Source organism: Nyctereutes procyonoides, unplaced genomic scaffold (assembly GCF_905146905.1).
Source record: "Nyctereutes procyonoides isolate TBG_1078 unplaced genomic scaffold, NYPRO_anot_genome, whole genome shotgun sequence".
Taxonomy (NCBI): Eukaryota; Metazoa; Chordata; class Mammalia; order Carnivora; family Canidae; genus Nyctereutes; species Nyctereutes procyonoides.
Genome location: NW_026575125.1, coordinates 48,217,193 through 48,238,181, shown reverse-complemented (window position 1 = coordinate 48,238,181; position 20,989 = coordinate 48,217,193). Strand labels below are relative to the sequence as shown.

The following is a 20,989-nucleotide window of genomic DNA, read 5'->3' as shown; positions in this document are numbered from 1 at the left end:
AAATTACTGAATCTGAAGGTAGAGTCACGAGAATCCTCAATTTGTAGCCACGTTGGACAAAAGTATGGATAACATGGGGCCCAGTGCTAGCCACTGGCATCGGAAGTGAAGGCAGTGTTATGGGAGTAAGCCCTTAAACCTGTGGAGTCTGACCCTAATAACAGGTAATGTCAGGACAGAGTTGAACATAGGACACCCAGTAGATATCTGCCGAGAACTGGAGGGCTGTTTGGTATGGAAGACCTCCACAGGTCAGAAGGGTTGTCAGTAGAAATAGCCCAGTATATTCACTGCAGTGAAGACAATTTATTATAACAACTTTTCACTAGGTAACATATGGTTAAATCCATTTCACCCCCTACTGTGATCTCAGGTCACGGCCATATTAAGCCTTAGTTTCCTCAACTAAAACAATATAAGTGCGACCCTCAACCTCAAAGGATTATGGTAAGGATTAAACAAGAAGCCTGGTACACAGTAGGTATTCCATAAATGCTGGTTCCCTTTCTGAAGTGCAGAGTGTTGTACTGCACTTGGTTTCTGAGGGGCAACCAAACTCCTTTTCAGTCTACCACCCAAAGACACCATGTGCTAGCCTGTGTCAGAACACAGTTGGTGGTGAGTGAAGGATGGCTAAATTGTCGGCAGTGACTCCCAAAGTAGGGTACCAGTGATAAGCCTGGCCCCAGGCACCTGATAGCCCAGCCTTCTGCTGTAGTAAACTGAAGGCAGAAAATAGCATGTTAATAAGCAGATCTTCGATTTAGAATTTTTTTTTTAATCTACGATAGTCACACACAGAGAGAGAGGCAGAGACACAGGCAGAGGGAGAAGCAGGCTCCATGCACCGGAAGCCCAACGTGGGATTCGATCCCGGTTCTCCAGGATCGCACCCTGGGCCAAAGGCAGGCGCCAAACCGCTGCGCCACCCAGGGATCCCTTGATTTAGAATTCTAACAAGCTCCTGCTTAAACTAAGGAGCCTCTGTATCCATTTGCCAGCATCATCTCAGTGAATGGAAGAGAAAACACCTGAGAAAAGTAACTTTACAATTCTTGTCTGAACTGTGATAGACAGAAGTGATCATTTCCAGAATAAAATTGAGAATGGCCAGAATAACTTTATAAAAACTTTCCTGGAAGTAACACATTTCTATTAAATTTATAGAGTGTGCCTAAAAGAAAAATGTAAGACTATTCAAGGAAAGAAGTAAATTAACCTAGTGTTCAGGACACCAGAATGTACGTATGGAGGAGCAGGGATAGGAAGGAGTACAGAGTAAAGGCCAAATGGACAAAATAGTTAAAAACAAAAACTTGCTCTTTGAGATCTCTCTCACCTTAAGCCTAAATGCTTCATGCTCCCAGAGAACCCAGTTGTAAGAATGAATGAATTCATACTCAGTGTTTCACTTTAACAGTAAATAGGTTCTATTCTCAAGTTTTATTAAGTTGCTTATACAAATTTAAAGTCATGAGCATGACTTCAGGATCTGCACTTTTTATGTCAAGTGCTTTAACTAAGCAGTTTAAGGCCTCCTGTATTTTTCCACACTCTTTCAGTTCTTTTCCACGAATTACAAGAGCCTCATAGTCATTGACAGCCTCTACTGCCTCATCCTGGGGAGAATCATCCAACTGTCTGCCCAACAAAGGCTCAGGGTCACCAGGAGAGGCCTCTTGAGCTAAAGCCCCAGGCTCACGTGTAGTTAACCAGCTGGACTTATGTTCTGAAGGCAGCGTTTCGTCAGGAGGATCTTCGGTGTATTCTGAGACTTCCCCACTGCTTTCCTCGGCTCCTTCCTCCAGATAATCTTCAGCAACTTCTGCTTTGCTGCTGTTGTAAAGTCCTTCCTCCATATCCTCCACGTGGTCTAAAACCACATTAACAAGAGACCTCCTAGAAGCCAGGGATCTTCTAGCATTTACAGACTTATTTATACTGTCAGGTATTTTCAGTGCAAAGAACCTTCCTGGTGGACTGATGTCACTTTTGGGAGTTGAAGCATCAAACTGTTTTATAGGTAAGAACTGACAAGGCGAGGTGAATAGATTTGTGCCTGGAGTATCTTGAAAAGTTTTGTCTTCATTTTCACCATCTGAAAGGATCCTTCTGGCTTTCCTTCTGCCTTTCTTCACATTACCTATTACTACTTCTGGATCATCTTGGGTCTCAGAAAGATCCAAGCTGAGACGCACTTCACCCCGCTCAGACTCTGCTTTAGGATTAGCTGCAGGGCCACACAAGCTGTTTTCATTCTCAGCATGCTGCAAAGACTGACTGGAAAGATTTTGTCCATTCTCTGCAGAGTCTTCCAAGAATAGGTTGAAATCACATGCATACTGTGATGAGGACGCTAAAGGTTCCTCTTCCAACTTGGCCTCATCATGTACTTGAGCATTCCGTAGTGCACTGCGGGATGCTGACCATTCCTCATCAGCTATTTCAATTACAGATGCGTGTGATTCTGTATTTTGATTTTCATTTGTCATGGGATTAATGGGCCAGGGACTACAGTGAGGCAAAATCTCATCATCCTTTAGTTGATCTGGATTTGGCCCAAGATCATCTCTGACTGATTCACTAAGGAAATAATTAAAATTTCCCAGAGGGTTCTTTTGCAGTGTCCCCTGTGTAGGCCCCTCTCGCAGTGCTTCTTTTTGTATAGCCATTCCCGATGAGTTGGTCCAGATTTCATCTACACATCCACATCCCTTAGGTAAAATAGCTACAGAGTCAGCATCAGATGTACTTACAGGTGAGTGACTACCATCTTGCAAGACGGTAACATTCATCTTTATATTGGAGATACCTTGATTCTCATTCTCTTTGGGCAGATCATCAATGATTACACTTGCCATCTGGGAACTGATTACTTCTTCCTGGATATGGTAAGTAGGTAGATGTGATGAGGGCCAAGGCTGTGGTTTATTCATTTCAGGGCATTTCTTCTTTTTTTGAGAAGGAAACAGAGGTTCTCTCAGCCAGGTCCCCTCATTTCCAGTTCTTTGTTTTTCCACTAAGAGCTCTGTATTTTGAGACTCTAATTCAACAAGGAATTGAGCTTTCTGAACCCTTTGTTGAATATAATGAGATTCTTCGATCACGTCAAGCTCTTCTTTAACAGACAGATCCTGTGTGTACATCAAATCGTGGTCTGAGATTCCAGCTATCCCCAAAGAGTGCAAGTAGGCAATATGTTCATCTAGTATCTTATCAGATCTCCTCTGAGCAGCATGCAAAGACTGAAGCTGCAGCTGAGTTGCAGAGTTCTGAAAATCCTCAATTGTAAAGAGCTCTCTTAATTCTTGTTTAGTAAAATATCGGAAAGGGTTCTTCTTATCACCAGTAGTTTGTCTGATTAGTGAGTCCTTGAAAACCTGTCTTCTGTATATTTTCTCCTCTACGGTCCCACAAGTAATCAGCCTATAAACTACAATATTTTCCTTTTGTCCAATTCGGTAGACTCTATCCACAGCTTGAGCATCAGTTGCAGGATTCCAACTAGGGTCAAAAATGACCACTCTAGTTGCTGCAGTTAACGTTAAGCCAACACCACCTACTTGAGTGGTAAGCAGAAAAACAGAGTAATCTTTATTTTGCTGGAATAAGTTGATTCTTTTTTCTCGTTCCACAAGATGTGTAACTGTTCCATCAATTCGCAATATCTTAAAGTGCCGATTCTTTAAGAGGCGTTCAATGATGTTTAGAATTTGTCTCGATTGGGAAAACACCAGAGTTTGATGTCCTTCATCTCGCAGTCTCCTAAGCAGCTCTATTAGAAATATCATTTTTCCAGATTCTTCCATCAGTGTATCATCAGTTATGTGATCAATATGGTCCACATCTGAGGCATCCTCCCCTTCATTTTCACCTTGAACAGAGAATTTTACAGACCCTAAATTCAACAAATGACGAGCCCGTGCAGATAGCAGCCTTGGATGATCACACAGCTTCTTTAAGACACCTAGCTCAGCCAGAGGTGAGCGTGTCTCCATTAACAATTCCTTGATATGATCCAGGGACACGAATTTCCTGTATATTTCTTCTTGTAAAGGCATAAGACGTATCCAAATAATTAAATCATTTTTCCTGGAAAGGGAAGGCATTTTACAAATGGCATCACCATCTGGATTCTTTTCACTAAATCTGATCTCCTCTGGGGTACTTGACTTTTTTTGTACCTCTTCTTTAGTCCTCCTGAGAAAATGAGATTTTATGATTGCCATCAAGTTTTCAGATATTTTCAATCCCAAGGCTTTTTCCCCTGGGGTAGCATCCTTCTCTCTCGCTCTCATAATAGGATTTTCATACTCTATTTTAAAAGTTTTTAATGTTCCTAGCAGGGACCCTTGACAAGCAAAATCAAATAGGGACCACAGTTCTTGTAAATTATTCTGGATTGGGGTTCCTGTGAGGAGGATGCGATTCCTGGCAGGGACAGCACGAGCACATATTGCTGACTTAGTAGATGAGGTTTTTATTTTATGTGCTTCATCAAGGATGACGTAGTCCCACACAAACTCTTGGCCATTCAAGCTTGAAAGTTGCTGCCAATTATTGATTAACATTTGGTATGTGGTGATAATGACACCATTCCTTTGCTGAATCCGACTAAGGTTTCTGGTACGTTCATCCTTACTAGAACCGTGAAAGGTTTTGACTCTCATTCCTGGAGTCCACTTAACAAATTCTTTTATCCACGTGCTAATGAGATTGGTTGGCATGATCAGCAGCACATGACTCACAAGTGTAGCATCAAACATACCAGAAAGGAAAGCAATGATTTGAACAGTCTTCCCTAATCCCATATCATCTGCCAAGATGCCACCTTTTCTTCCATCCCTATATAGGCTATAGAGGAAAGCTACACCTTCCTTCTGGTGTTCAAATAGTTGGTTGTGCAGTTCTCGATAAAGCAGAAGGCCAGAGTTGCACACATCTGTGAATTCATCATCTCCATGTTCTGCCAACTCCTCCAAGGCTTCCTGTATTTTTTGGATTCTGCTCATCACCTTTTCATTGGGAAAAATGTCCTTTGCCAAATTGAAAAGTTTAAATGCTTCTTCCAGATCCCCATTCTTAGTTGCTTCTTTGGCCTCCTTCACATATCTGTTTTAAAAAGGTAAAAAAAAAAATATATATATATATACACACACACACACACACACACACACACATACACACAGATTAGAAAGGAAGGAAGCAGATTGAATATTCAATCAATAACACTTTAGAGTCCATTTTGGAATCCAAACTGCAGTTGGGCTTTTAATATCCTCAATTCAGGATGGGAAACATTAGCACAGAAGATGCCAATGAAAGCTGGCATCACTTAAGACACATACCCACCAGACATTGCCAACAACACCTTCAAGCACTATTTGTGAGAAATGTATGTATGTATGTTACTGGTTCCACAGTATTTCTTAAAATGCCACCCATAAGTATAGAGTGGTATTTTCTTGTAAAACAAACCAACCAACCAACCTATACCTATATCATGGGAGTGTGGAAACAGGAAAGATACATGGGCACTTTTCAGTTTTTATTTTTCTGGACCTCTGTGATACATTTGACACTAATCATTCCCTCCTTAAAATTCCCTCCTTCCACTGGATTCCTCTAGATTCCTCCTACATCACTGGCCATTTCTTCTGCTCTTCTTCCCATAGGGCTCAGTCCTGGGCCTTCTTCTCACTTCTTTTACTCTCTCCTCTGGCCTTCCACCCCCACCTAATGGGTTTATGAAATCATTCTCTCCATTCCAGGGCTTGCCCCCAAAGTCTAGTCTAGATCCACATTTTAATGGCCTTCTGGATGTCTCCACTTGAAAAAGTCTCACAGGCAACTTGAATTAATCCAAAATTAAACTCATTATTTCCCCTCCAAAAACATGTTTCTCCATTTATGTGGTAGTAAATGACATTACTATCAATTTAGCCATACAAGCTAGAAATCTGAAGATCATCCTTGACTCCAGTTCACATGAGGTCATCCTTGATATCCCCTCTTTTAATCACCCTCTCCCCTAGCCAGATAATCCCCAAGCCCTAGTAACTTTGTTTCCCAGGTATAACCTGTTTCTCTCCATCTCCACTACCACTACTGTGGTTCAAGTCACCATTACTTCTGGCCTGGGTAGTCACAACTTCTTACTCAATGGTCTTACATCCACTCTTAGCCCCTCTGATACATTCTCTACATAGCAGCCAGTGATACTGTCTTAAAATGTAAAATTTAAGAAAAAAATGTAAAAAAAAAAAAAGAAAAAATGTAAAAGAAATCATGTCACTCCTCTGCTTAAAATTCTTCAGGGGTTTATGGTCCAAAAGGATGCCAAAATAATTCACTGAGGAAAGAATAGTCTTTTCAACTATCATGTGCAAAAGAAAGAAATTGGTCCCCTCTCTCACAAAAATTAACTTTAAATGGATCAAAGAGGAACACCTGGGTGGCTCAGTGGTTGAGCATCTACCTTTGATTCAGATTGTGATCCTGGGGTCCTGGGATCAAATCCTGTTCAGGCTCCCCACAGGGAGCCTGCTTCTCCCTCTGCCTATGTCTCTGCCCCTCTCTCTGTGTCTCTCATGAATAAATAAAACCTTTTTTTTAGGGATCCCTGGGTGGCGCAGTGGTTTAGCGCCTGCCTTTGGCCCGGGGCGCGATCCTGGAGACCCGGGATCGAATCCCACGTCGGGCTCCTGGTGCATGGAGCCTACTTCTCCCTCTGCCTGTTTCTCTGCCTCTCTCTCTCTGTGACTATCATTAATAAATAAAAAAAATTTTTTTTAAAAAACCTTTTTTTAACATTTTTTTAAATTTTTATTTATTTATGATAGAGAGAGAGAGAGAGAGGCAGAGACATAGGCAGAGGGATAAGCAGGCTCCATGCACCGGGAGCCCAACGTGGGATTCAATCCCGGGTCTCCAGGATCACGCCCTGGGCCAAAGGCAGGCGCTAAACCACTGCGCCACCCAGGGATCCCTAAATAAAATCTTTTAAAAAATAAAATGGATCAAAGAACTAAACATAATTGCTAAGTCTTCAAAACCCTTCGAAGAAAATATCGGCATAAATCTTTGTTACCTTGGTTTTCGCAATGGTCTCTTAGATATGATGCCGAACACACAAGCAACCAAAGGAAAAATAAATTGGGTTTCACCAAAAAAAACCTTGTGTTTCAAAGTATACCATTAAAAAAGTGAAAAGACAACCCAAAGAATGGGAGAAAATATTTGTAAATCATGTATCTGATAAGTGATCTGTACCTAGAACATATAAAGAAATCTTACAACTCAAAAATTAAAAGACACCACATGGGCACCTGGGTGGCTTGGGTCAGTTAAGCACTCGATTCTTGATTTTGGCTCAGGTCATGATCTCAGGGTCATGAGATTGAGTCCCATGGTAAGTTCAGCAGGGAATCTGCTTAAGATTTTCTTTCTCCCTCTCTCTCTGCCCTTCCCCCTGCTCATGCACTCTTTGTCACCAAAATCAATCAATCTTTTAAAAAAGACAAATAACACAATTTAAACATGGGCAAAGGATCTGAATAGACATTTCTCCAAAGATGATCTGCAAATGGCTAATAAGCACATGAAATAATGCTCAACATCATTAGTCATCAGGGAAATGCAAACCACAACCACAATGAAATACCACCTTATGCCCATTAGAATGACTAGAATCAAAAAGCAAGAAAAAAAAAAGCACTGGCGACAATGTGGATAAATTAGAACTCTCATAACCCTATTGGTGGGAATGTAAAATGGTGCAGCTGCTTTGGAAATCAGTTTGTCAGTTCCTCAAAAAAGGTATATATGGGGGCAGCCTGGGTGGCTTAGCGGTTTGCGCCACCTTTGGCCCAAGGCATGATCCTGGAGACCAGGGATCGAGTCCCACATCGGGCTCCCTGCATGGAGCCTGCTTCTTCCTCTGCCTGTGTCTCTGCCTCTCTCTCTCTCATGAATAAATATTTTTTTTTTAAAAAAAGTTACACATGGAATTACGGTGTGATCCAGGAATTCTACTCTCAGGTACAGACTCAAGAGAAATGAAAATATTTGTCCGCAGAAAATCTTGTACATGAGTGTTCACAGCAGTATTATTCATAAGCCAAAAGGGGAAATAGGGCAGCCCAGGTGGCTCGGCGGTTTAGCGCCTGCCTTCGGCCCAGGGCCTGATCCTGAAGACCCAGGATCGAGTCCCACGTTGGGCTCCCTGCATGGGGCCTGCTTCTCCCTCTGCCTGTGTCTCTGCCTCTTTCTCTCTGTGTATCTCTCATGAATAAATAAATAAAATCTTAAAAAGGGGGAAATAACACAGATGTCCACCAACTGAGAAATGGATAAAAATGTGGTATGTGTGTTTTATCTCCATTCAATGGAATATTATGTAGCCATAAAAAGGAATGAAATATTCATGCTATAACATAAATGAACCTTGAAAAAATTTTGCTATATGAATAAGCCAGTCACAAAAGGATACATGTTTTATTATTCCATTTATATGAAATGACCAGAATAGGCAAATTCACAGAGAAAAAAAAAGTAGATTTGTGGTTGCCAGGGGCTGGGGAATTCTGGGACTTGGGGTAGTTGGTAATGGCTAAAGGGCAAGAAATTTCTTTTTGGGGTGATGAATGTACAACTCTGTGAATATACTAAAAATTAAACAGTACACTTTAAATGGATGAAATGCATGTACAGTATGCAAATTATACTTCCATAAGGCTATTAACAACAAAATATTCTTCAGCGGCTTCCTGTGGCCTACCTAATGGAGTTTAAGTTCCTTAGTCAGCCATTCCAAGCCCTCCCTGATACAACCAGGAACTGCTGACCTCTGCCTTAACTCCTGCCACTTCCAGCCTCAAACATTTTAACCCCTATGCCTATCATGCTACTTTGTATCCTCTATGGGGAGCTTGATGCAGGACTCAATCCTAGGACCCTAGGACCACAACCTAAGCCAAAGTTAGACGCTTAACCACTGAGCAACCCAGGCGTCCCTAACAATTACTTTTTTTTTAAAAAAAGGGTTTTCTTATTCATGAGAGACACACAGAGAGAGGCAGAGACACAGGCAGAGGGAGAAGCAGGCTCCACACAGGGACCCCGACGTGGGACCTGATCCCGGACTCCAGGATCACGCCCTGGGCCGAAGGCAGGCACCAAACCGCTGAGCCACCCAGGGATCCCCAACAAGTAACTGTAAAGAGGAAACAGTACCTCAGCCAGGTGATTACAGTCAACATCAACAATGATAGATCATGTTAACAGTATGTACGTCTCATAGGATTTGATGAGAAGGGCACTTTATCTCTGTAGTCTTTCCCCGCGAAACCAAAAACCCCAGTCTAGTCATGACAAATGGTGACAAATCCCAATTGAGGGAACATTCTACAAAATAACCTAACCAATACTCCTCAAAACTGTCAAGGTCATCAAAAACTAAGAAAGTCAGGGGCTCAGTAGTTCAGAGTCTGCCTTCAGCTCAGGTTATGATCCCGGGATCCTGGGATCAAGTCCCACATCAGGCTCCCTCTGCATATGTCTCTTCCTCCCTCTGTGTGTCTCTCATGAGTAAATTAATAAAATCTTTTTTTTAATAAAATCTTTTTAAAAAATAATAATGTATTGGTATGGGTTCATTGACTGTAAGCAATATACCACACTAATATAAGATGTTACCAACAGGGAAAACTAGGTATGGGGTATGTGGGAACCCTCTGCACTGTATCTAATATTTCTAAGTCTAAAACTACTATCAAATTAACTTTATTTATTTCTATTATTTATTTATTCATGAGAGACACAGAGAGAGAAACAGAGACATAGGCTGAGGGAGAAGCAGGCTCCCCGTGGGGAGCCCAACGCGGGTCCCAAGCCCAGGACCCCAGGATCATCACTTTACTGAAGGCAGACGCTCAACCACTGAGCCAGCCAGGCGTCCCAAAAAATTAACTTTGTTTAAAACCAGGGGTGCCTGGGTGGCTCAGTTGGTTAAGCCTCTGCCTTCAGCTCAGGTCATGACCCAAGGGTCCTTGGATCAAGCCCCACATTGGGCTCCCTGCTCAGTTGGAAGCCTGCTTCTCCCTCTGCCTGCCATTCCTCCTGCTTGCACTCGCTGTCTCTCTCTCTTTTTCTATCAAATAAACAAACAAATCTTTTTTAAAAAAATAAAACAAAAAAAATGATCTGCTTGTGTTATCTGCCTGAACAGGGATAAGGATCAGGTTTTAGAGCACTCAAGTGAAAGCCAAATGAATAAAAGATGAAGAAGAGGGAAGAGGAAGAAAAGAGCCTGCTGGCTGCAAAACTGCAATTCCTACTGTGGCAGGTCAGCTGCCCACCTCCCCAATTCCTGCTGCACTGTAGAAATAAGCTACATTCCCTATTACTCTGGTCTTGAACCTGAGGGGATAGTGCCAACCCCTGAACTAATTCTCCACTCTGCCTTCCCACCCCCAGGGTGCCTTCAGCTGGACTGCTGGTCTTCTGGCTGGGTCTATGTTCCAGAGCTCGAAGGAGAAAATACATCATATTTTATTACTATTAGATTGTTTCCAAATCCCTAAACCAGTAACCTACCCAGTATCCTGAACCCCTCTGTAGACTGGGCTGCTAATTCCAGCCAGGCTTCCTCCCCAGAAAGTAAAGTGCTGCCTGTGGACCCCAGCTCTAGGTCAGACTCCCCAAAATCATACACCAATCTTTTAAATGGCAACTGTCTGCCCAGACCTCTTACTACCAGACTAAGACTCATATATTGCTGGGTTCTACTTATCCTCTAGAACTCCCACATTTGTCAACCACAACTCGAATTTATAGTATTCCTTGGTCCCCACCACTTTTTTGATTGGGTTGAAGCCCGGTCAGCCATGCTGCTTCACAGTCCCTATTCCTCCCTAGTTAGCAGGTCTAATACCACATCTCAGCTCTTCCCCTCTACCCTGTCTGCTCCACCAGTGAAGTTGGACCTGGGACAGTATTCATTCCCAGTAATGGAATTGGGGAGAAAAAATGAAATCTGCCTATTATAGCATCACCCTGGATTATCTGGTTATTTACAAGACTACAGTGTTTTCTGTAATACAGTTTGATTTAGCCACTCAACCTCTAATCACTTCCATTTTCCAGGGCTTGAAAGGAAAAATGTCATTTTTACTACTAATGCAATCATCTATAACACACAAGATCCTCAGTGATCTGGAGAACTTAACACTTCATGGGCTCAAATATTTTTTCCCCCAAAATCATTCCCCTATTCTTCTTGGGCATGGCTGGCCTGCTTGGGAGCCAACGGGACAAAGGAAAAGTAACCAGTTCAGGAGAAAGAACCCCCTCTCAATCAGAACAAGGAGAAAAAACAGTTGCTGCAGTATGGGAGAAGGCTAGTTTTTCTTTTCTTTCTATTTAAATATTTTATTTAAGAGCGAGAGAGTGCATGCCTGCACAAGAGCATGAGCAGGGGGGAGGGGCAGAGAGAGAAGCAGGCTCCTTGCTGAACAGGGAGTTCCATCCCAGGACCCCAAGATCATGACCTGAGCCCAAGGCAGATGCTTAACTGACTGAACCACCCAGGTTCCCCAGTTTTTATTTTTTTACCAATTTAGTAACTCTTTAAAAGGCACTTACATATGAGGTTCTGATATGTTAAAGAACTATTCAGATGCAAAACTGTCAACCCAGAAGAGAGATTTTCATTCCATAGCAAGGGACAATAAAACACAAATCTTGGGGTACCTAGGTGGCTCAGTTAAGTAGTTAAGCATTTGCCTTCGGCTCAGGTCATGATCTCGGGGTCCTGGGATAAGTCCTACATGTGACCTCTGGTTTATCTCAGCTAGAAAAAGTGCCATTGGCTTTGGCTGGATGTTCTCTCCAAATGCTTTCTCCTAAAAAATAATATGCCTAGGGCTCTCTGGGTAGGAGCCTACACAAGGTTTGGTTTGGGGCTCAACAATGTCCATCTATGTACTGTTTCACCTATAAGACCAATCACTTAAAAGCATTGTAAGGTTTTCTATAGTATTCATTTTCTGTGTCACTGGCTTTGGATTCCACAGATAAGAACTATCTGGACTGAACCATATGGCCCCAAAGAGATCCAAGGTTCTTGGTGCTTTCAGGTCCTCTCTACCCTTTCACAAAGAGATTACAAACAGGCAGGTAGAGCAAGACCTATTTCAAAATGGGTAAAGGCAGGTGGGGAATCTAGTCCCCTTCCTTTGTAACTTAAATCTGAAAGTTTTAGTTGAACTGGGCAAATACGCTTCTGCCAGAATAAACAGGAAGAAGATAGCATCTTCTTACATGTTAACAACATGCCCTCAGAAAGCAGCTGAACTTGCTGGCTAATTACTCCGGAAAAAAACAGCTAATCGATAATTATGTCAAAACCAAAATTATCTTTTTTTTTCTGGCATAGATGTGCTTTGGCATCCAGATGGATCATACCAGCCAATGAGCTTCAGCAGGAAATAGTTTCCTCATTTGGGAGAGCATTTGGTGGCTGACATCCTGACTGGCCCTTTCAGATAAAGTCTAACTAAAAATGAAAAATTCTCCAGGAACAATAGTAAATTCTTGAGTAGGTACAGACCTCTACTACCTCCAGTCCCCAATCTGCCAGCCCAAGGTTATCTGGTTAACTGCACTATAGTGCAAAACTCTTGTGCTTCAAGCAAGCACTTGTTCCAGAATTTGGACAAACCCAGGGGTGTTTGGAAACAAGTCCTGAACCCTCAAGTCTGCCTTCAATTCACCTTCAGGCCACCTCAGTGGGAAAGTAGACAAGCTCTTCCATTAAGATGAAAATAAAAATCTAAAAGCCATTACCTAGGTGATGGTTGCAATAATAATTCATTATACTGAATTGTTTGGTACATTTTCCTATATGTATCTTCTATTTCAGAATAAAAGTTTTAGAAGAATGTTACTTGGCAAAATACAACTGAATTTGAATATTGGTCTCATATATTGCAAATTTCCTGAACTCTTTCATCAGCTCTTATAATTTTTTGTGGATTCATTAGGGCTTTCTATAAAAAAAGACCATGTTATCTACAAATATAGATAGTTTTGCTTCTTTCTTTCCGATCTGCATGCCTTTTATTTCTTTTTCTGGCCTATTTGCCCTGGCTAGAACATCCATTATAATGCTGATTTATATAACGTTGAATAGAGATGAACATCCTTGTCTTGTTCCTGACATAAGGATGGAAAGCTTTCAGCTTCGAGTTTCTGGAGACATCTTTGATCAGATTGAGTAAGTTATCTTGTATTCCTAGTTTAAGTTTTTATCGTTAAAGGATACTCTATTTTCTCAAATGCCTTTTCTGTACCTATTAAGAACATATGACTTTGTCCTTTAGTTTTAGACAGGTTTGCTGTGTCTACTATGAAGTAGAGATGTCAGGTAAGCAGTTGGATACAGGAGTCTAGAGTTCAGAAGAGGTCAGGGCTACAGACAAAAATGTGAAAATTCTCAGCATAAAGATGGGATTTAAACCAAGAACCTGGGCAGCCTGGGTGGCTCAGTGGTTTGGCACCGCCTTCGGCCTGGGGCATGATCCTGGAGACCTGGGATTGAGTCCCACGGGTTCCCTGCATGGAACCTGCTTCTTCCTCTGCCTGTGTCTCTGCCTCTTTCTCGGTCTCTCATGAATAAATAAATAAAATCTTTTTAAATAAATAAACCAAGTACCTGGATAAGATCACCAAAGGAAGGAGTATAATTAGAAAAAAAAAAAAAAAGCAAAACCTGGCACACAAAACAAAACAAAACAAAACAAAAAACACCTGGCACTCCAAGACTGCAACATTAAGAACATTTATGGAAGAGTTCTACCTAATGAATATAAAAACAATGGTAAAGTTAGAAAATTACCACTTTGTAATTTCTTTTAAGATTTTATTTAATTATTCATGAGAGACATAGAGAAAGAGGCAGAGACACAGGTACAGGGAGAAGCAGGCTCCATGCCGGGAGCCTGACACGGGACTTGATCCCGGGTCTCCAGGATCACAACCCGGGCTGAAGGCAGCACTAAACCGTCGAGCCACCCGGGCTGCCCACCACTTTGTAATTTCTAATGAAATACTTGATTGGGCAATGATTATTGGATGAAAAGCTGATGGGGAACTGAGTACCCACAGGATGCCAAAATATCCCCAACATATTATGTATTCATTGTAAGGGGGAAAATGGAATTTGGCAAAGGAGTGATCAGCCTGTGACCACCTGATCCCACTGACCAATCTTAACATTACTAAAACTGGGACTATCAGACATTATATGCTTCTTGCTATGAGGCAATAAGAAGTACACAGCCTCAGGGCACCTGGGTGGCTCAGTGGTTGAGCGTCTGCCTTTGGCTCGGGGCATGATCCCGGGGTCCTGGGATGGAATCCCACATCAGGCTCCCCATGGGGAGTCTGCTTCTCCCTCTGCCTACATCTCTGCCTCTCTGTGTGTCTCTCATGAATAAATAAATAAAATCTTTTTTTTTAAAAAAAAGTAAGGCAGCCCGGGTGGCTCAGCAGTTTAGAGCCGCCTTCAGCCCAGGGCATGATCCTGGAGTCCCGGGATCAAGTCCCACGTCAGGCTCCCTGCATGGAGCCTGCTTCTCCTTCTGCCTGTGTCTCTGCCTCTTTCTGTCTCTGTGTTTCTCATGAATAAATAAATAAAATCTTTTTTAAAATAATAATAAAAATTTTCAAAAAGAAGTATACAGCCTCACCTTTGAAATATTCATGCCAAAAATATTGATCCTTAATCTTTTTTTTGCTAGTTTTTATTTTTATTAAGATACAATTGACATACAACATTGCATTAGTTTCAGGTGTAAAACATAGTGATTCTGTATTTGTATATACTGTGTAATTATCACAAGTCTAGTTATCATACATCACGTAGATAATTATAGAATTTTTTTCTTGGGTTTAGAACTTTGAAAATTTGCTCTCTTAGCAACTTTCAAATATGCAATGCAGTATTACTAACTACAGTTCTATAGTTAACTATATAACCATGTTATACATTACATATCCATTACTTATTTATTTTATAACTGGAAGTCTATAGCTTCTGATTCCCTTTACCCATTTTGCCCACCCTCCTGCCCTCCATCTCAGGCAATCACCAATCTGTTTTCTGTATCTATGAACTTGTTTTTTTTTAAGATTCCACATATAAGTGAAATCATATGGTATTTGTCTTTCTATCTGACTTATTTTACTTAGCATAATGCCTAAAGGTCCATCCATGTGGTCACAAATGGCAAAATCTTACTCTTTTTTATTGCTGAATAATATTCTATTGTGTATTTGTGTGTGTATATATAGGACATTTCTTTGTCCATTCCATCAAGCCCTTAAATTTAAATTACAGGAGATAGGAGAACAAGCTAATGACACTACAAGGAAGCTGTAAGACTAATCCAAATCATTGGCATAGAAATAAAAGTTGGGGGTGGGGAGCGATTGTTCTAGATTAAAAGACTTTAAAAATATAACTAAATGCAGTGTGTGGACCTTCTCTGGGTCCTAATTCAAACAAACCAATTATAAAAAGATTTCAGACCACTTGAAAAATATGAATATGATCTGTGTATTAGCTAATAACAAGGAATTAGCTTGTTTTGTTAGCTGATACATTATAATTATCTCATAAAAATGGGTTCTTTTTTAGAGATGCACTAAAGAATTTAAGGATGGGAGTTTGGGATGTCTTAGAATTTACTAAAGTACGTTAGACAAGGGGCACTTGGGTGGCTCAGGGGCTGAGCATCTGCCTTTAGCTCAGGGCATGATCCCAGAGTCTGAGGATTGAGTCCCACATCAGGCTCCCCTTTAGGAGCTGCTTCTCCCTGTGCTTATGTCTCTGCCTCTCTCTGTGTGTCTCTCATGAATAAATACAATCTTTAAAAAATAAAAAAAGTGAAGAAAAATAACATATGTTAGACAAAAAACGTGAGGCTATGAAGAGGAATCAGCAGAACCTGAGAAGCAGCCACCAGCAGGGTAAAAAGAAAATCAGGAGAGCAAGGGCTCCTGGAAGCCAAGTGAATAAAGCGTTTCACAGAGAAGTGATCAACATTATCAAATGCTGCTGGTAAATCAAGGTAGATGAGGATTACGAAGTGACCGTTTATGAAATCAGTTTGACCTTGACAGAAGCAGTTTGAGTACAGTGACAGAAGAAAGTGGGTGACAGAGAATTAAAAAAGAGAGCAGCATACAAGTGACAGCAAGAGAATATGGACAATACAGAGTACATACAAATGCATGACAGAGAGAGAGAGAGAAACACAGTTGAGTGAGGGACAAAAGGTGGGTAACATAAGACAAACAGTGGGTGACAGAAATAAACAGAGGGTGGACGACTCTACCAGTCATCATTTATTGCCTCAGTTCCAAATTCACCCCTCAATACCTATTCTGTGATAATGGACTGAATTCCTTCAAACATCTCTCCTTTATGGTGAACACGATGCTAATCTTTCTCAGTAGAGGGCGTCTGAAAGACACCACAGGAGGAAGGGGCTCTCCGAAGTTCTGGCTGCTGCTGCAGGAGCAGGACAACAGAGCAGCCCACAGGCACGCACACACAGAATATGCAGTCCCTCGATGACCTTGAAGCCTCCACCTGGCCTGTCAATAACCTTCTTGCAGCCCTCTCAAATAGAAACCACCTCCCCTGGCAGCTTACCTGTGCCCTGGGCCCACATCTCTTCTGCATGTACACACCAAAGAGTTGCTGATAGGCTGCTCACCACCAGCACTCCAGATTGGCCTGGGCAAGCCAGAGCATTACTCTGCTATACAGTGGGCTGAACTACACCTTCTCCAATGAGGCCTGAGCTTCAGGCTTGGGGAGAGGATCCCCTTCCAACTTTGTCCTTCCTTGGTACTCTCCCTTAGCCCAAAGACACCATATGGAGTTTCCTTATTTCTTACAGTCACATATTTATCAATTTAATAACTCTTTATATTGAAATGCCGGTTTCAATATGCTGTACGGTTTCTACCTCCTGATTGGACCCAGAATGATACAGTGGCAGAGAGAAAAAGAGGGAAGGTGAGAGAATGAGAGTGGGTAACAGAAAGGGTGACAGGAACAAGGCGGGTAACAGAGGTAGAGAGTGGGTGACAGAGATCACGGATGACATACAAAGGGGAAAGGGGCAACATCAGGGAGGAAGACAGAAACAGAAAGAGTATGTGGATGAGACAGAATGGACAACAGTGTGGGCAGGTCAATGACAGTGTCAACAGATGGGCGACAGGAGGGAGAAGGGGGCAATAGAAGGATGTGGTGGGTGACAGAGACACAATGGGAGAGAGGGAGCAAGAAAATACAAGTGTCAGGGAGAGTGAGTGACAAAGGTGGGTGGCACAGAGGGAGAGAGAATGGATAACAGGAAGAGATAGGACAAAAGTGGGGAGAAGGGGACGGTGGGCAAGAGAGGAGGTGGTGGGTGGGGGGCATCACCAAGGGAGAGCATGACTGACACTGAGAGTGTGTGACAGTCACTGTATATGACAGAAGATGAAGGTATGTGAAAGAGGAAACGTGCAGAGAGTGTGTGACAGCAAGTTTCAAAGTTTTCTTTTGTATCTTAGGAGGGGCAGAGACATGAGGAAGGAGGGACAGCAAGGGGAAAGAGGAGAGGGAAGAAGAGAGGCAGAGAAACTATGTGAGAGGAGTGTGCCAAGGGGGACAATGAAGAGTGAAGAAGGTAGAGAGGGCACCTGGGTGGCTCAGTGGTTAAGCATCTGCCTTCGGCTCAGGTCGTGATCCCAGGGTCCTGGGATCGAGTCTTGCATAGGGCTCCCTGCAGGGGGCCTGCTTCTCCCTCTGCCTATGTCTCTGCCTCTCTGTGTGTGTGTCTTTCATGAATAAATAAAATCTTTTTTTTTTTTAAAAAGGTAGAGAAGGTGATGCTTTGTGCGGAGAGGTTTCAGTGTAGGCAGATTTGGAAGAGGACAGGAGAAAAAGTAGGAGAAATAAAAGAGAGATTGTGAGTTGATGGGCAATGAGAGACAAGAAAGGTGTGAGGGTAAAGTGAGATTGTGAGAGCAAAAGATGACTGTAGGGCACCTGGGAGGCTGTCAGGAAAGATCATGTGAGAGCAAGTAAGAGGTACCCATATGAGAGGCAGTGTTGGGGAAATCAATGCACTTGCTTGCTCAGGGAAAGGAGGGGAGGGAGCTGAAGGGCTTAATCCTTTCTATCCCCATTTTCTGGATGAGAAAATTGAGGCTCAGAATAGTCAAGTGACTCATTTGAGGTTTCCCAGCTAGCAGGTGGCAGAGCCATAATTAGTACCCCAAATGCCTCAACTCTAAAGCTACTACTCTACCATACAACACCACCTGACTGTTTTCCCCAAATCTTTAAAGAAGTCATGTAACGTAGTCCAAAGATACGATTTTCTTCCTCTGTAAGGAAACCTTTTAGCTTATCACAGCCTTGAAACATACTTTTAGGGAAGCCTGGGTGGCTCAGCTGTTGAGTGTCTGCCTTCGGCTCAGGGTGTGATCCCGAAGTTCCGGGATTGAGTCCCACATTGAGCTCCCTAAGAGGAGCCTGCTTCTCCCTCTGCCTAGGTCTCTGCCTTCTCTCTGTGTCTCTCATGAATAAATAAATATAATATTTAAAAAAAGAAACGTACTTTTATTGAAAGGGAGACAGAACTATTTCACTGCCCCCAATTTATTTATTTGTAGTATATCAAAATTTAAAACCTTCTGTGCATCAAAGGACACTACCAACAGAGTGAAAAGGCAGCCTACAGAATGGGAGAAAATATCTGCAAATCATATATCTGATAAGGAGTTAATATCCAGAATATATTAAGAAAAAAACAAGCCACCTAAAAAATGGGCAAAGGACCTGAAGGGACATTTCTCCAAAGAAGATATACAAAAGGCCACTAAGCACAGGAAAAGATGCTCCACATCACTAATCATTAGAGAAATGCCAAAGGAAAAAAAATCCCAATGAGAAATCACTTCATTATCATTTGAATGGCTGGTAACAACAACAACAAAATCAGAATATAACAAGTGTTGGCGAGAACATGGAGACATTGGAACCCTTGTACACTGTTGAAGGGAATGTATAATTGTGCAGCTGCAATAAAAGACCAGAGAAACGTTAAAAATAGGATTACCATGTGATCCAGCAATCCCACTTCTGGCTAGATATCCAAAAGAATTGAAAGCAGAATCACCAAGAGACATTTGCACACCCATGTTCAAAGCAGCCCCGTTGACAATCAAGAGATGAAAGCAACCCCAAGTGTCCATCACTGATAAATGGGTAAACAAAATGTGATATGTGCATACAATGGAATATTATTCAGTCCTTAAAAGGAAGGAAATCCTGTCACATGACACAGTATGGATGAACCTTGATGCAATTATGCTACCTGAAATAAACCAGTCCCCAAAAGACAAATACTGTATGATTCCACTTGTATGAAGTCCCTAGAATCAAATTCACTGGGACATAAGGTAGAATAGTGGCTACCAGGGGCTGGGGGAGCAGGGAGTGAGAAGTTGTTTAACAGGTAGTTTTAGTTTTGCAAAATGAAGAGTTCTGGAGATGGATAGGATGATGCTTTAACAACATTAGTAAAAAATAATAACAAAAGTAGTAATGTATTTGGGCAGCCTGGGTGGCTCAGCGGTTTAGCGCACCTGCAGCCCAGGGCCTGATCCTGGAGCCTCTGGATCAAGTCCCACATCAGGCTCCCTGCATGGGGCCTGTTTCTCCCTCTGCCTGTGTCTCTGCCTCCCTCTCTCTCTCTGTGTCTCTATGAATAAATAAATAAAGTCTTTGAAAAAAACAGATGGCTTTTTTTTTTCAGATGGCTTCTTTATAAAAAAAAAAAGTAGTAATGTATTTAATACCACTGAACTGTACACTTAAGAATGGTGACAATAGGGACGCCCAGGAGGCTCAGCGGCTGGGTGTCTGCCTTCCACCCAGGGCGTAAATCTGGGGTTCCCATCGGGCTCCTTGCATGGAGCCTGCTTCTCCCTCTGCCTTGTCTCTGCCTCTCTTTCTCTCTCATGAATAAATAAATAAAATCTTAAAAAAAAAAAAAAAGAAATGGTGACTGGTAAATTTGATGTATTTTATCACAACTGAAAAGTTTAAATCTCATTCCCACATCATCATGCCCCCCACCCTTAGCCATATGGTGACCCCTTACTCCTTCAACACGAATGTCTTCTCCTGAGGCCGAACTTTGTGGTTGGCCACTTCCGCCCATACTATGCCTCGCACATTATACCTCTTGCGGCACTTATCAAACATTACAGTGACTATTGGCTTACCTATCCCTCTCCACTACCAAATGATAAGCATTTTGGGGGTAGGGTCGGTGTTTTAATCATCTCTGCAACCCCCAGGCCTGGCATTTGGTAGACTCAAAAGACTCAAGAAAGGCATGATCAGTGGAAGTTCTGGCTTTTAAGATTTTAAGAGAGCTATCTGACCCAAAAAAAGAGGTATCGGGAGGCTCCCCAGGCTTTAGAAATCTGGACAGATTCCCACGCCTTACTCAGAGAACGCAAGGGCGCCTCTCACCGGGCTCCACCTCAGCAGCCTGGGCCGCTGGGAGGGTCCGAGGGCTCCCCCACTCCGACTCCCGGCCGGGGCCTGCGAGCTAGGCCCGCCCGGAGGCCCAGACATACCTCTGGTAAAGGGCGGCCTGCTCTGGGCTTAAGGCCGCGGCTTCCACAGACCCTCGGGACGCCTCCATGACCCTCAGTTTGGTTCCAGGTATTTCAACCGAAGATTGAATTTCGCCCGCTCCCGCCCTACGCATGCGCCGTGCGCCTCAGGAGAGGCAGGACCAACCGTTGGCCTCCTGGCTGGCCAATCCGCAGCGCCGCACTTGGCGCTAACGCCTGAGCCCGCCCACGTAGGTCGCGCGCCCGCGCTTACGCGCCCTGGAGCTAAGAG

The 20,989-nt window shown here is 42.6% G+C and overlaps 1 protein-coding gene across 1 annotated transcript; it reads right to left on the bottom strand.

Annotated features, from left to right (window-relative positions):
* Positions 1-1,406: 1,406 nt before the first annotated feature.
* On the bottom strand, positions 1,407-20,800 carry ERCC6L (ERCC excision repair 6 like, spindle assembly checkpoint helicase). Its single transcript, XM_055337326.1, has 2 exons — positions 20,719-20,800; positions 1,407-5,112 (listed from the first exon to the last, which is right to left on the bottom strand). The coding sequence occupies exons 1-2, from the start codon at positions 20,784-20,786 to the stop codon at positions 1,437-1,439; spliced, it is 3,744 nt and encodes a 1,247-aa protein (XP_055193301.1). The 5' UTR covers positions 20,787-20,800; the 3' UTR covers positions 1,407-1,436.
* Between the last annotated feature and the right edge of the window lie 189 nt (positions 20,801-20,989).

What these genes read in the sequence shown, in the direction of transcription:
- ERCC6L (XM_055337326.1), bottom strand. Translation starts at nt 20,786, where the DNA reads ATGGAGGCGTCCCGAGGGTCTGTGGAAGCCGCGGCCTTAAGCCCAGAG. An exon ending in CAGGCCGCCCTTTACCAGAG is followed by an intron (nt 5,113 to 20,718) that starts GTATGTCTGGGC and finishes TTTTTAAAACAG; the next exon opens with ATATGTGAAGGAGGCCAAAG.